Here is a 16,056-nt window from a genome sequence, read left to right on the forward strand (position 1 = left end):
AAGAATAAACACATTGCCAATACACAGGTTGATTCCACGGACAATGTCCAAAGCCAATCACACATTTTGTTCCTCGTGTTTTGGCTTAAAATTACGAGACAATGTAGTCAAGGACACCATAAAGTACTAAGTGTATCCTCATCATAAAGGCATATTAGGAAAATTGGATTCCTTCATGCATGCCTGGTGTGAATTTAAAAAAGTCTAAGGTGAGTCACATGTGCATTGTGGGTAGTGTTGGAATGAATAGGATGTAAAGGAGGATGAGTGAAACTCTGCAGCATAACTGGAAATAACACCGAAATACAGATGGAAAAGGTTTTTCAGTGATGGATGGAACATATTTAGACTTATTTGGTCTTTTGAGCGCAAATCAAGTTCCAAATGAAAACTGTGCACAAGGCTGTGAGCCACCTTTAGGAAGCTGAAGACCCCCTTAATTTACCCCAGAGAGACCTTATGGCACTGATAGTTTTGAACTAAGTCCTGAAAATATTTCCTTTTCTTCTTTGTCGTCTCTCCACCTCCCCCTCCTTGTTTCTGCTCCACAAGAGTTTAATCCTTCTAACCAGCACCACATGTCCTGGAAAGCTGCTGGAAAACTCTGGAATCTACTTTTGCCTCTTTAACAATAGCCTCTACATTAAAAACGGTGAGCTGCGTCAAGTGGGCGCTAGTTCCTAGGGCACTGTGAGCGAGGCAAATGTGGATTCAGTTGTGACCCGAGTCCCTGCTTTGAGCTAAATGTGAAAATTTAAAATGTGTCAATCATGAATTATCCTTGTCATCTGAAGCTCAAGTGGAGATTAATAGTTTCTATACGCATCTATTTTCTTATATTTTTTTTAAGAAGGATAGGGTGTGAGTTGCTGGTGCGTTTCTGAGCGGAGAGCCTCTTTTTACTTCCTCAATGGAGATTAAACAGCCCAAATAATCAGCTAGAGACCCCACTCTCGAATCCAATATATCATCTTTGCTTATTGAGTTTTAAACAATTGACTTTTGGCTGAAAACTGAGGCTCTGACATTTTAAATGTACAGTGACACATTTTTAGAACCACTGGGTTCTGCTTATCTCATGCTGATTTACATGGGGGCTTGAATTCCAGATGATGGCAACACTCCTTGTTAAAAGTAGATCAGTGTCACGCAGTGTATATACACTCAAGAAAAAGAGTAATTTATATCAAGATTTACGGTGAACAGTGATTATTTTTATTCAAAGCTCTGCATGAGGAGTTCGAGTTCATTACGAATTGGATTATTCATTCATCTTTTTGAGAAATGCTCCAGCTGGAGCTGTCATGAGTGGTTGTGAAAGCCCTACAGACGTATAGGAGAACACCTGGGACCACGGTAGATTTCTTATTCATGACACAGTGAACACTTAAACCAAACTTTTCTACCTTCACAGCTGCTTTATGAGCAAAAAGAGGGATACAACCAACAAAAATTGGCAACATAAAAGCAGAACGAATAGGTACACTCTACAGATGGTATCCTATTAGGTGATCTAAAAATGGGCAACTTTAGTTTTTCATTAAGTGTTTTTTTCACAACTCAAGCCTTCATTTTTTTTCAGTGCCCATTGATGCACAATACACCAGTTTCCTTCAAAACATGGAAAGGTCAGAGGAGAAACAATCAGAGATGAAAGCACTTGATCGTACCTTCTATATCAGCTTTCACTTGTGAAATCTGGCAGCGCCGTGTGCTTATGTGTCATTTGTTTCCTTGCATTCTCTGGAATTTGTTTTGACCTTTTCGAAGTAGCGTTTACAAGGAAACTTTAATCAAATGCTTTATTTGCTGAATACCGCAAGCTGTATTCACTTGCTGTTAACTGAAACAGCCTGATATTAAAGGGTTTGTTAGAAAGAAACCCAAAAAACATTTTATGCTGCTTATTATGAAATGTGTCATTTATATTCACTGTTATATAGTATCTGGAAAGCATATTATAAATATGTCACGAGTCCCATGTAGAATTCCAATGGAAAGCTGTCATTAAGACAACATGGACAACTTTAATGAAAAAAGGATGTTTTTTCCTCCCACTTTTTTCCCTCCTTGAGGCACCAATTATATAAATAAATATTTTTTTGTTAAGATTTTGCCTCATGGTAAACATATAAAAATACACACAGTTCTATCTTTATCTAGCTAAACCAAGTCATAAAGATGACCCAGGCAGATTTGCTTTCAAACTTTTTAAAACAAAATACCGTATAGTCATGAACAAATGGTTAAAGGTTTAAATATCAATTAATTTTTTCTCTGTATACTGTACTCACAGCATAATTCTAGTAGTTATTTCACAAGTTTGATAGATTCAGTGTTGTTTTTTTGTTGTAGAATCTCCCTTTAAAATACCCTCAAATGAGTTGCTGTGTTCAAACATTAACTGGTGCTATAGCCTACGTTCATTACATATGTGTTGAGATGGATTACAACAGATGCATCGTTAAAAATCTTGTCATTATGGTTCATTTAGAACATTCCCCAAAATGTCTTTCAGTTTCTTTAAAATTAACGACAGTGAACTGTGCTTCTTTTAGACTACATTTTAAACTATTCATAAATGTTAATAAGGAACCAAAATCAGAATCCAATCTCCAATCAAAATTTGATTTCAAAAGGTAAATTTAGCCCTCACCATGGGTCCTGTTTCTCCCAACAGCCCTGGATCACCCTATGAGAAAGAAAGAAAGAGAGGAAAAAACACAATTAAAAGAAGATGAGATGAGAATATCCATGAAGTTTAAATATTATCAGTCAAAACACCTGGGTTAAAAATTTGCACAGTGGCCAGGTAGCCAAGAGGAGCTGAGAACTGTTTCCATGTTGTGGTGTCTGAAGACCATTTATCAAGTTGTGCCACCTCTGCCCTCCATTGTCTCTGTCCCTAAAGCCTGTTTTAATATCTGCTTTTGGTTCAGGTCAGCACGGATCTCGGCAGCGAGTTCAGATTCAAAGCTTTAACATTATATTTTCACATCTTTTTGATATTTCCATTTTTTTCCCCTCCTCTTAAAGGATAAGACCGGTTTTTTGACATTGGGCCCTTGATTTCACATTATAACATGATGTTCTACTCACCCCTGCTTGTTGTTGGTCATTTGGAGCTGTTCCGAAGATATTCGTGAGGCGTCCGGCTGCTCTCTTGAGATATTCGGCCATGAAACGGTTTCCTATGGGCAAGCTTATACAGGTACAAACTATGCTGTTTATAATTTATTAATTACTCTACACCAGCACTGATAACGTGGAGGTGCGTCGCTTACTTAAAAAAATCCGGGTTACTAATTTTGAATTTTAGCCGAATGAATAAATAGGCAGCAGGTCTGTGGGCTGTCTGTGGCAGTAGCACGACGATGACGTCAGTAACACCCACTTTACGACAAAAAAATCAAAATTACAATAACCCGGATTTTTTTAAGTAAGCGACGCACCTCCACGTTATCAGTGCTAGTGTAGAGTAATTAATAAATTATAAACAGCATAGTTTGTGCCTGTATGAGCTTGCCCATAGGAAACCGTTTCATGGCCGAATATCTCAAGAGAGCAGCCAGACGCCTCGCGAATATCTTCGGAACAGCTCCAAATGACAAACAACAAGCAGGGGTGAGTAGAACATCATGCTATAATGTGAAATCAAGGGCCCAATGTCAAAAAACCGGTCTTATCCTTTAAGTTATCCAGCGCAGGAGATATAAATCAAAAAAAGAAATCAAACAACTTGTAAAGAGATGTGTAATTTATTAGAAAAATTGAACAGTTTTTGCAACTTCAACAGGAGTAACTGAAATGTTAATCTTAAAATACTTGGAAAGAACCACCCAAACAACAGTTAATATATATTTACACTTCTACTGTGTCCTCTGCCAAGACAATAAAGATCAGCTGGAGCCTACAGAAGGTTTTATAGCTGCAAATAACTGACAGGCCTTTTCTGTTTTATTCTTTCTCTCAGATTCCACATAAATTAGCAGGATGTCAGTGATAGGCTTTAAGACATGGAAAATATTACGCTAAAATGAAAAACAACCAAGTAAAAGTAAATCTATACTGTTAAACATTCTTTTGGGCACATTTATTCTTTGCTAAAAAGACATCAGGGTAATGAACTGCAAAATAGTTTGTGTCATCTTCATTAGACAAGTTTTCATTGGAATAAACCCTTCAAGCAACAAGTCAATCAAATTGAAATTGAGAACATACTGAGCTGAAATGAATGGAAAAACGTGTAGTATTTTCTAAGGATGCATCCCCAGAATTTTGATGATTCAGTGGCATTTTAACAGCACAGAGTGCAAAGGAAACTATTCATTCCACTATATCAAACTTCCCCAGATGTCAAGTGAAAACCAATACTAACCGGGAGACCTGGAACACCTCTGGGTCCATCCTTTCCAGTGTCCCCTGGAGGTCCCCTTGGTCCAGGTGGACCTGGTGGCCCCGGTGGCCCCGGTGGTCCAGCTTGGCCCTGATCTCCCTGTATGGCAAGAGAACACATTTCTGCATCATTATGGTGTGATATTGTTGGATCTACTGAGACTGGAGCCACTACAGTCAAATGATGATAAAGAGAGGGTGGTGGAATGATCTCATGGGTGGCTATGGCCTGCCTCCATTCATAACTAAGAGGAGAGTTTGCATTTTGGAGTTAGCATACAATGATGGAGAGAGGCTGTAATGTCATGATTTATAGCTGAAATATTAATCCTTTAAAATGCATGCAATCCTAAATGGACTGTGCATTAAGCAAAGACTAAAAAAAATGTCATATTTGTCAGTGGAGTGGTGCAATAGTCAGGAAGAATTACTGAAAATGTGTGGTCTATTACTATACTGGATTACAAGAAATTCAGAAAAAATATTCAGCAATTCAACTTCCAGGGAAAATTCTTTGATAAGTGCCAAGACAGTAATTCATTTTACTTTAATGAAACTTCTTCTTAAGACTTTTCCATATTTCCTTTTAACAATAAATGAATGAGTGTAAGAGTGCATATGACAGGTCTATCTAAAAGTTGCATGCATTGGCCAGAGTGAAGTGATTCGGTGAGACTTGACACAGGGGACAGAGACGAATGAGGACACACCCACTACCTTAATGAGCCGTCGCTTTATGAGCTGCTGGTCAGCGGAAAGAAAGCCATGATTGATCTTAGGGAAGACCATCTGAGCAGGTGTGTGAGGTCAAGAAGTCGTAGGTCAGAGGTGAGAGAAGGTTGAAGAAGGATGAGGTCCCAGAAGAAGAAGAAGGAGGAGGAGAAGGAGGAAGGCAAATGCAAAAAGAAACAGATTTTGTTAGAAAGGCCTGTTTTCATGAAACCCCAGTCCAGTGCCTTCACAGATGGGAGGGTGGAATCCACACTTTTCCTGCACTGAGGCGGTTTGCTTCGGAAGTCTAGGCTTATTTTCTGGAACTTGGGCCCATAATTACCACCTCTGGGGTGTGAATGTGCCACAGTGGCCTAACAGTCCCCCTGGAAAAAATGGGAATTACTCCTCGTCTGTGAAAGCACTGTCATCATCACTGTGCCTGCTGCTCAGTCAGACCCTGGGAGCTGCACACACCGAAAACATGGTCAACCTTCTGTGTTAAGGTTGATTTCTAACATTCTGTCTTTCAATGCATACTTTATGCTGCAAGCACCCACTGGCATTAAGCAGCTTCCGCCATTATTGAAACAATTCTGAGGGCCAAATTGGTGGTTTTAAAGATTTGCGGTGAACCATGGGCATGAACTGTAAAAAAAACATTTTGCCATTCTGCTTCCTAGTTGAGTATTCCCCTTTAAGCTTCTTCCATTCATTCCAGCATCAATGGACAAAAGCCAGACCATGTCTTAGTCTCAGGGTACTGATTCTTGTTCCAGTTAGCTACATATTACAAGGTTGTAAAAGGCCACCTTTGCTTTTTAGTGGAAGACCTGGCATGTATAATGGAACAGAAACCTCTCGAGTCAAAGACTGGTAGCAGCACTTTGGAGAAGAGGACAGCGAGTGACTGGCTGTGATTAATTAGACAGGGTTTTCCTGTCCATACTCTCTCATCAGGCTTTAAGAAAATCAGCTGACAGTGATTCATTAACTCCCAGTGTGTGCTGCAGACAGGTCGGACTGAGCAGCTTGGCAGCGCCACCAACGACAAACCTTGACAGTCAGGATCTGATTGCTGTGCAAAGCAGCCAGCGTAGGGAGACCAGGCAATCCCTAAAGGGACAAACAGCAAACACATGGCACAACGCACACATGACATTTAAACACTGGGTGACCAAAAACAGTTAAAGAAGAAGAGGATAAGCATCATATTTGTACAAATGTTTTTGATAAATAGCATCATTGTGAACTTCTGTGACGTATATATAGCCACATCAAACTTAATGATAGAAGAGTTGAAGACCAGGCATTTCTGTTCAGTTCTAAACCATAATTCCATTTTACGCACTTACTTTTTAAACTTAAGTGTAAAGTTTAAGTTTGCTGTCCTCAGTGAAACCGTGTTGACAATAAAGCCATAATGTGTAGGCTACAATGATAAGAACAGTCCGTAACCCTTTTATCCTGTTTTCTTGCAGCTATACAGAAAGAGAGTTTTGAAAGGATTATCATACAATACACTCTGAATTTGGACATGCTGGTAAATTGAAGAGTGGTATTGCTCATTGAGCTTCAAGGAACATCAAGAGATTGAGATGTTTGATGAAAATTCAGAGAAATGGTTTTCCAAAAAAGTTAATGACATATGTGATCCACTCATGAAAAATGAATAAAAGAAGAAAGCATCAGGCCTTCTCCTTGCTGAAAGGAAACAATGGTTTACAGCTGCATATTAACTTTAATCTGAATCCAGAAATGAGGACATTTAGTAAGCTGGACAGGGTTTTTCGAATGTCGTAGTCAAATAAATGCATCAAATTATGTTTTTATTGTTTTGAGGGAATATATTGTGCAAAGACAATATATGTATTTTGATTTCATTGCACTTTCTAGCTATGAAATACAATCTTCAATCAAGACAAGTCACAAAATCACATGTTTCCAACAAAAAAATGAATTGACTGTTTGCCACGCCCCAAACAGGAAGGCGGCGTTTGCTCTGAATCATTATTATATTCTGCTCACTGCCTTACTTCACTTAGCTGTCACGGACTTCTTTCCAAAGCATGTAACTGACTAATTACATGAGTTTTTTCAGGTGTATAGTTTCCTTACTGTTTAAAAGAAAGTTGATCTTGAATGAAGATTTACATATTGCAAAGCAGCACTTTTTGGAAGTTACACAATCCTTGAAAGCATTACCTGGAAGTGTTTGCCAACCAGAAACATTTCTCTTTGACCTAAAATCTTGGGAACATGACTGGTTATGTTTAAAAAAAAAAAAAAAATTCTGATCTAACATTGATCCAAGTATTCTAGTGGCACAGTAAGAGTGTAGATCAACAGAAAATGATTTCCCCATGCTTGATGTGCAATGATTGCACATTTTCTAGTTCTTCTTTTTGTAGCAGGTCCTGCTCCACCACAAAAAAAACAACCTGAATGAACTGATCAAAGCCATTCTTCAAGACTTGCACCCTAGCATAAACATTCACCGTGAGAAATCAATTAATCTTCATCTAAAGTCAACTCAAGATAAAAATCTGGCCTATCCAAACATGGCTTTTGTGCCATCCCTTTGGTTTTCCAAAGATAATTCAAAAAGCATGGCTCATTAGGAATATGGCTTTCAAGCCAGGCTGTTTTGATTCAGGCCTGCAGCAGAACAGAGCAATGGATACACTTACACTGCAGACAATGGCCGTGCTGTGTGCGACTGGGACTGAAGCACAAGTATTTCTCCAGTTATTTACAACCTCAAACATTTTGAGGACAAAGAAGGAAAACAAGCACTGGATGATGAGTGGGGAGAGCGGTCAGAGACTCCAGGCATGAGATGCAGTGCAGAGCATTTGCAAGCTGGAGCGTTTTTAAAAAAAAAAAATTCTTCTATAGTCCTTTTGACATATATGCAAGCAGAAACACTGTAGAGAAGCAGTGCCCAGGTCGACATAATGCTGACAACCTCACCGACCGGTGTATGTTTGTCATATGAGAGAAGTTAACGTGTTCATTCTGCATGCTGCTTCAACATTGATGTCCACGTGTGAGAACGGTAATAACATGGTAGTAAACAGAGGATCCTGAGCATTTACAGACTGCTTTTGTTTGCTTTTCTCTCAAAGCGGATGTTGGATATCTGGCGGGGAGCTCTATTGCTATGGATTTGCCTGCAGCAAAGTGACTCGATCTGCAGAAAGCAAAAAGCCAGATATGTGGCCAATCAGCATTAGCCTCAACAGCACGTCAGCCAAATCCAGCATCTCTACATGTACACCACACATACAAAACGAGTCAAGGAACTACAGACTTTGGCGTTTTCCGAATATCTATTTGTGGAATGGATTTCAAGTTCTGAACTCAGATGGTTTGAATTTAAGTGCGGACCAATACATCAATTTGAAACCCCAGACATGGCTTTAATCTGAAAAATAAAACTTATCTCAGTGAAATTAATTTGGTTTTATATAAAAAACTGTTCACTGCTGCGAATTCAAATCCTGTAAATTATATAACCATGATCATTTTTCTTCATCTTTTTCCGGGAGGAACATTTCAGACTGCCAACTCCCATGTTATGAGAAGGACTGGACAAACTATGGCATTTGTTAGGTAAAATCCCAGGAATTTTTCCTCACACCAACGCAGGAATTCTCCAGCCTTTGCATGACAGATGCAGCTAGTGCTATCCCTCAAAAAGGACCACACACTTATCTCTGTGGTATACATAGCCTGCAGCTCTTGGTAATTATATCCACAAGTGAAGCTCCACTGGTGGCCATTCATTTGTTTGTCAAAACTGGCCAATTTATTATTTGTTGCTTGGTTAACCCCTGATATTTGGATGTGACCCCCGACCTTTAGTTCACATAAATGGCTGACCCTGACATGTGGGCAGCAGACAGAGGAAGTGTCCCATGTAACGATTCTCACACCATCTTTGGCCACAAAAGCTGGGGTTCTAAACTGACCCTTTGGTAAAAGATCTGTTCTTTAAATTCGAAAATGAAAACTGTTTGGTGGATAGAGGACATGATCTAGACATTCTCTGTTGTTTAAATGCCTCTCCATATGGGTCCAATCAACTCCAAGCAAAGAGTCAATACTAAGCATGAAATGAGCTTCAATTCAACCCCAACAGACAGACTGAAGGTCAGTAAGGACTTGTCCTGCTATGCCTTCATTTATTAAGGAAATCTTTCGAATACAGCTCAACTCCATTAACTCACTAATCTAATATGCATAGTCAATATGCCGTTGTGAAAAGGTAATATAATTTAGTGGTGACCTAGACTGCTTTCATGCCTGTAGTTTTTCATATGTGACAGCAACACTGTGTGTTAATTTGTACCTTTTAGTGGACAATTTTGCTGTAACAAGAAGCTAATTAAATACTATCTTGAACTGGGTCATTTATTTACTCTGTAAGACAAATAGGACCTGCTAGTCCTTGTTAAAACTGTCCACCAAAGTGCTGTTTTCCTTGTATAAATAGAGAATGATGACTCCATTTAAAAGGGCACAAATAATCACCAAAAATTTCTGTCCTAATAGACATGATTTATCCCAGTAAGGCTATTTCTCTTGAAGCAGTTTCACTGGTGCAGTTCTTGCAACTGTAATCATTATCTCTACATAAATGAAAATGAACTAAGGACATCAGAGTTGAAAATGTGTTTGTAGATGTTGTGAAAGAGGGAAATTACCCAGGGAAACACAATCCCTGAAGCTGGCTGTAATTTGAAGCGTGCCTATGTGTAACATTAGATGTGTCACTTGGAAACCACTAATTGAATTCCACAGAAAGGGTCATTTGTACAGACTTTCAAATCATAGGAAAACCAGGCGAAACAAGCCCGGAGGAGAGCTGACAGAGTTCATCGGCAAACTACTAACGTCTGGGTGGGCACCAGCACTGAATTGGGATCAGATCCACTTAGGGGTGGGCGATATGGAAAAAATGTTGTATCACGATTTTTTTGCATAAAATCACGATTTCGATTTTTTATCACGATCGTCCATCCAAAAAAAAAAAAAAAAGACCAATTACAGTAGAGTTAAGTCGACATGCTGAACCACAGAAGAGCTAAGGAGTAAAAGAAAGAATTTGGCAATCAACACATTGTAATTCAACTGTAACCCAATTCAAGATGAAAAATAATGATCTAATTAATGACATCTGACACAGTGAGAGTGAAGCAACCGGAAATAGAAAAACAAACCACTGATGACGACTTGACTCCACCTCATGATGCCATTTAGCAACAGATGAGCAACGCTGCATGTTCATTTACTGCAGCCACAGTCACGCACTGCCATCAACAGAGCGCCCTAAAAGAATACTTTTCAACTGTGTAATGTTTGTCACGGTCGCGGTGCATCCCTTTTCTCTTGCACCGTAGTTAGCTCACAAGCTAGCGGTTTCCTCATCCGACCCGAGAGTGCTGCTGCTGGCCGTGAGTTTCTCCCGTGCGCCGCTATGGATGTGCTGTGGATGGTGCCGCTGCTGCTGTTCCCATTCCTGATGTGGACCAGCAGCAGTGGGTTAGGGTAGAAGAAAACCCGAACCAATTCCAAATTACAGAGGTGGATTTCCTCTTCTTCACCAGCTCGTCGGCTTGGCTTTCAGCCATGGCTGTCCATGCGTTTTCTAAGTTTTTACAAACACAACATGGAGGCGTGTAAGAAAGTGTCACGACGCACAGTTCGCTATGATTGGTCGGTTAGGTTAAGGACGCCCTACGTCTGCCGAATCGGCGGGAACCAGCATTAAAAAAAATAAATAAATCATTGCGCTGATTGGCAAAGGCGATCTATACGGTTTCTCTAATTTGGTAGATTGCCTGCGATTCTCCACTCTTCCTCGCCAGTCACGATTTTATATTGTCAGATCGCGCACCCCTAGATCCACTTGAGAGATGGCTGTTGTTCAAGTGACAAGACAAACTGTGTTTCTGAGTTCCCTTTTCCACTTGTGCCAACCCCTGCATGCTCTTTGCCCTCATAGAAATCAATTGTAAGCATTCAAAGTGACTTTGACTTACGCACAATCTACCCTTTATGAACAGCAGATACAGAGGAAGTGAAAGTGTGCGTATGCATGCGTACACATGACCTGGGTTAATGCAGTCTACTTTAAACAAACCTGTGCAGTCTGCTTTTCAAAGAGCGCTCATTTTTAACCACTATTTGTGAAAAATGAGAGCTACACTCACTGCAAAGCGAAGATAGACTAATTCATTTCAGAGTCTGTCAAGCATGGAAAAGCACTCACATTAGCATCATTTAGATGCTGCCCTCTTATAGAAATGCCAGGAAATGATTAAAGTTGTGAATACGCCATGTCATATTGAGGACTGAAGTCAATCACAAGTAATCTTAGAGACAGAACCAGTAAGCTTTTGATCACTTCTGAGACTTAACAGAGCTCTTTTTGCTGATGTGAAAAAGAATGAATGCATATTACATTTGAAGACAAAGGTGAAAAAATAGGTTTTCATATTTTGAAAAGTGAACCCCCTCAAGAATCTTGCACGTTTGCCTGTCTAGTCTTGATGTAGAAATAAGCAGTGCTGAGATGCTTGTTATATTTGGACACATCGGAAGAACAGTATCCCTGGAATTTCATGCATTTCAAACCTTTTACCCACAATTCTGCTGGGGGAGACACACATAGTCACATTCATCTGCTAATCACAAAAATCAGAGTAAACCACATACCCGAGGTCCCTGGTCGCCTTGATCCCCCTGCGGAAGGAAAGAAAAAGAATTTGTCTCCAAATGTAAGGGTCAAACACACAATTAAACACGTGTACAAATACAGTGTTTGTAACAATCATAGGCTCACATCAAAATCACTGAGGCATAATTCAGAACATACTGATAAAGAAAAATAATGCAGGAACCCTCAACTATTCATTGTGGTTAAAAGTGAAATAACTTATGATAACATGGCCTGACATGAATCTGGTATGAGAAAAAGAAGAAGAGAAAGAAAAGGAGCAGTGGTGTGAGGTTTTGGTGAGGTGGTGGTGAGGGGGGGCTGGGAACTGAGTGTGGGTAAACTGCAATGCAAGGCCAGATTTTATGCCCCAGAGATCATTGGCTTTTTGCCTTTTCTTAGTGTAAATCTCTGTGGAAAGAGCACAATCCTGAAGGAGAAAACATTTGGTTTCAAATCAACCTGCAAGGAGAAGGCTGCGGCTTTATCACATTAGTGTGAACCCCAAACAAAAGCACACTTTTGTTCGAAATAAGTGAAGGAAGACCAAATGTTAGAAAGAAAATTACAACCTTAATCTGTGTAGAATCGGATAAGTGAACATCCTCAAACTATCTCAATTGATGTGCTTTTCTTTCCTGCTGGCTGGGTTACAGTTTAGCCACAGCGTATAATGAGCCGAACAACCTATCACACATGGATGGGAATTTTGCTCAAACATGCTTCAATGTAATGTCTGTGTAATTTCAAATAAAACGGCTCTTGGAATTTTTGTAATTTTTCATTGGGCCATAGTGCCAAAACCAAATTTAATAGGGAAACAGTTGTGAATGGCCACTCTGATGAATGCTTTATTCGTCCTGGGTGGGAATGCACACAGTTGTTTTTGATTTCATTATACTGCAGATGTAGTAGTTCACATGAGAGGCATGGACATGAATCTAATCAACAGGACCGTGTTATCATAACGAATGTTTGACAGTCATATAAATCTGCTTATGTAAGTCAGGCTTTTGGGTTTTTGTTTGCGTTTTCTATAGAATGTATGAAAAAGAAATCCCAATGTTGATTTATGACATTATTCAGCGACAACAACTAGCATCATTCCAAACCCCAAATTACAAGAAATAATTAGTTTCCAAACAGTGACACTTGGCACAGACAACTGTGATCATCTGTTTCCCTGTTTGACATCAGCTCTGGTTAGTACTCCCACACCATTTTATTTAATTTCCTGTACTTTACTGCACAATAATCTGTTTAATGGTATTGCTTTAATTCTGAAGTTGCAACCAAAATCACATAAAATATAAACACAAATAGTTAATTTTTAATTTTTTCACAGATGGTCTGTAAAAATCTTAATTAATTACTCACAGCAGCACTTAAAGATTGCACTTTATATTCTCCCAACAGCAACCTGTGTTCATCATTTATTGAAAGGACTTCATCAGCTTTAGTGAGGTTCTACAGGCATGCATTTCGTCCCCTTGTTCTGAGGACTTGTAAAGAGACAGCGTGGTTACTTTGCATGCTCTGCTGCTGTTTTATGGAAGGTTGCTCAGCGAGGCTTTTCAGGGTTTCTACCCAGGGCTGCGGCTTTTTAGGCTATTTGCTGTGGATTTTTAAAGGGCAAAAGAATTTAAATATTCAGACTTATGGTCAGGGCTACTTGAATTCCAATTAAAGCGGCAGATGTAAAATCACACCCTCTATGAACAAATTAACAGCAAGATGAGCATAAAAAGAAAATTCAGTTGTTTTGATGGAAAATAATGACGATTGGACCACAGACGAGATTGAAATTCCAAAATGGTGTATGAAAAAGTCGACCCTTACTATTTCCACAGGAATTAAGAGCGTAAGTAGCAGCCAGGTGCTGTTACTTAATTCAGTGATCATCAGCCGGTGTAAGCACCTCTATAAAAGCAGAACTTTTGGCAGTTTGCTGGTCTGGAGCATTCAGATGAGCGTTAACTAAATGCAAAGTCGAAATTACATCAGCAGTGATGTTAGAGAAGCAACTGTTTCTGCCCATCGAATTGAGAAGGGTTATAAGGCCATTTCCAAAATAATTTCCATTATCCCATCATGTCCATCATGCTACAGTGAGAAAGATTATTTATAAGTGGAAAAATTCCCTAGACTGGACGCTCCAGCAAGTTCACTTTAGAGAAGATTGTTAAATACTGTGCAGTGAGTTATATTCTCAGACTCTACAGGCCTTAGTGAGCATTTTACATGTTAACGTTAATAACAGTACAATTAGAAAAAGTTCGAACAAGTATGGCTTGTTTGAAAGGTTTTTCATGAGAAAGCTTCTTGCCTCTCAAAAGAATACTGTAGCACTAGTTTGGTTTGTAAAGTCACGTCTGAACAACCCACAAGACTTCTGGGACAATGTCCTTTGGACAAATGAGACCAAAGTGGAGAGGTCTGGTGAAAATGCACCGCAATACATCCGATTAAAAACAAACACAGTACATCAGCACAAACACCACACACCAACTGTCGAGCAAGATGATGGAAGGGTGTTTGGGCTTGTTTCGGTACCACAGGACCTGGTCATATTTCAGTCAAAGAGTCGACCATGAACTACTCTGTATACCAAAGTATTCTAGAGACAAACACAAGGTCATCCATCTGAGAGCTAAAGCTTGGCTGTAATTGGGTCATTCAACAGGACAATGATCCCAAGCACAGCAGCAAAACTGAATCTGAGGCTGAAAAAGAAAAGAATAAAGGTGTTGGAATGGTCCAGTGAAAGTCCAGACCTCAACCTGATTGAAATACCATGGTGGGGACTTAAGAAAGTTGTGCATGAACAAATGGCCACAAACCTCAATGACCTAAGCAATGCTGTATAGAAGAGTTGGCCACTCACATGTCCCACCTAAAGATGGTTCCACAAACCATCGATCAATGTGGTGTACTTAGTTTTTCACACATTCCTTTTGTTATTTAACAAAAACTTTGTCTTAGTTTTGTTCTTACTTGTCTGTTCTTCCCTCTAAGACCTTGTGAGAGTCATATTATTATTTTTTAATTATGTCCTTACATGTTTAAGGGTTAGAATTGAAAGAGGGCATACTTTCTTTTTTACATTACTATATTCGTTTGCTGTAATCTTTGCTCAGCCCTGAGTCTTAAAAATAGGAAGCAGCTTGCCTTGCAGGGTGTATTTTGCCTCATTTAGAGGGATCTACTTTAACTGATTCCCTCTGCCTCAGCTTTAGATAAAACCAACAGCTGCTGGCTTAGCATGCTGACTTGTGAGTGGAAGAAGATATTTTTTTACAAACAACTAGAAAACAAGTAAGGACAAGTATTTGTAACTGTCGTAGCATTTCTTTAAGAAGTTTAAAGAAATGTCCAATATATCAAGGCTATATTAATTAAAAATACCTAAGAAAACACTTACCTTTTCACCCATTGGACCTGGAGGACCCTATGAGAACAAAAGAAAAGATAAATCAAAATGTTACAAAACAGATAGGAAGAAAACAACAGGTCCATGTGAATTATTTTCAATCATTGTGGAGATGAATTGCAACAAAGTGTTAAAAATCAGGACGACCAGTTATGTCAACCAAGAGACAAACAAGACTTGAAAGTAACTAACGAAGAGAAAGAGAGACAGGGTTTTGATGAAGCTATGTGTACTTGCTGAAATCTCTTTCAGGATTTGATTAAAATATCGTGTCACAGACTGGCAAACAGCACCTTATGCACTGTAGACAGCAGGGCTTATAAAAACATACAATTAAAACATAAAACAGACCCAAATCAAGTCCATGTTTACCAAGAGGATCAAATCCAGCAAACTCTAACCAAGAACTGGCAAGCACATTGTGAAATGTGCCCCGAACAGGAGGATAACTTTTTTTTTTTTTCATTGTGCACAGCAGTTTTTGTGAGCCAGCTTTGCATCCAGTGTGTCAGTCAGCAGGCAGCAGCTCCAGGGTGGCCTCTGTAAAAGACTGCGGGTGAAGCAGAAGATTTGACAATGAGGTGCGCATCCATATGGATAGGTACTCAAAGCAGTACCTGTAACTTTCAAGTTGAACCGAGTCCTTTGGGCTTTGGGCTTGAAGTGAAGTTGGGCATTCAGAGGAAAAAAATGTTGCTTTTGTATTATACAGTGACAGTGTTGTAGAGTGACTCAGTGACTATCCATTTTAACAAAGTTCTTAAACCCTTGGACCCGAGAGAGAAAATTGTACCAA

At 39.4% G+C, this 16,056-nt stretch overlaps 1 protein-coding gene across 5 annotated transcripts in view; it reads right to left on the bottom strand.

Annotated features, from left to right (window-relative positions):
• Positions 1 to 15,272, bottom strand: part of col25a1 (collagen type XXV alpha 1 chain) — a 64,298-nt gene extending 49,026 nt beyond the window's left edge. For 4 of the 5 annotated variants that reach the window (XM_075451135.1, XM_075451134.1, XM_075451137.1 and 1 more), the window contains exons 1-5: positions 15,252 to 15,272; positions 11,830 to 11,856; positions 5,113 to 5,184; positions 4,379 to 4,495; positions 2,657 to 2,692 (exon numbers count right to left, since the gene is read on the bottom strand). In XM_075451135.1, the coding sequence (XP_075307250.1) occupies positions 2,657 to 2,692; positions 4,379 to 4,495; positions 5,113 to 5,184; positions 11,830 to 11,856; positions 15,252 to 15,263 (264 nt within the window). In that variant the 5' untranslated portion in view covers positions 15,264 to 15,272. Of the gene's footprint in view, positions 1 to 2,656; positions 2,693 to 4,378; positions 4,496 to 5,112; positions 5,185 to 6,162; positions 6,223 to 11,829; positions 11,857 to 15,251 lie in introns of all 5 variants that reach the window. The other variant, XM_075451133.1, reaches the window with a different exon arrangement.
• Between the last annotated feature and the right edge of the window lie 784 nt (positions 15,273 to 16,056).

The sequence above is a fragment of the Odontesthes bonariensis genome, chromosome 19 (assembly GCF_027942865.1).
Source record: "Odontesthes bonariensis isolate fOdoBon6 chromosome 19, fOdoBon6.hap1, whole genome shotgun sequence".
Classification (NCBI taxonomy): domain Eukaryota; kingdom Metazoa; phylum Chordata; class Actinopteri; order Atheriniformes; family Atherinopsidae; genus Odontesthes; species Odontesthes bonariensis.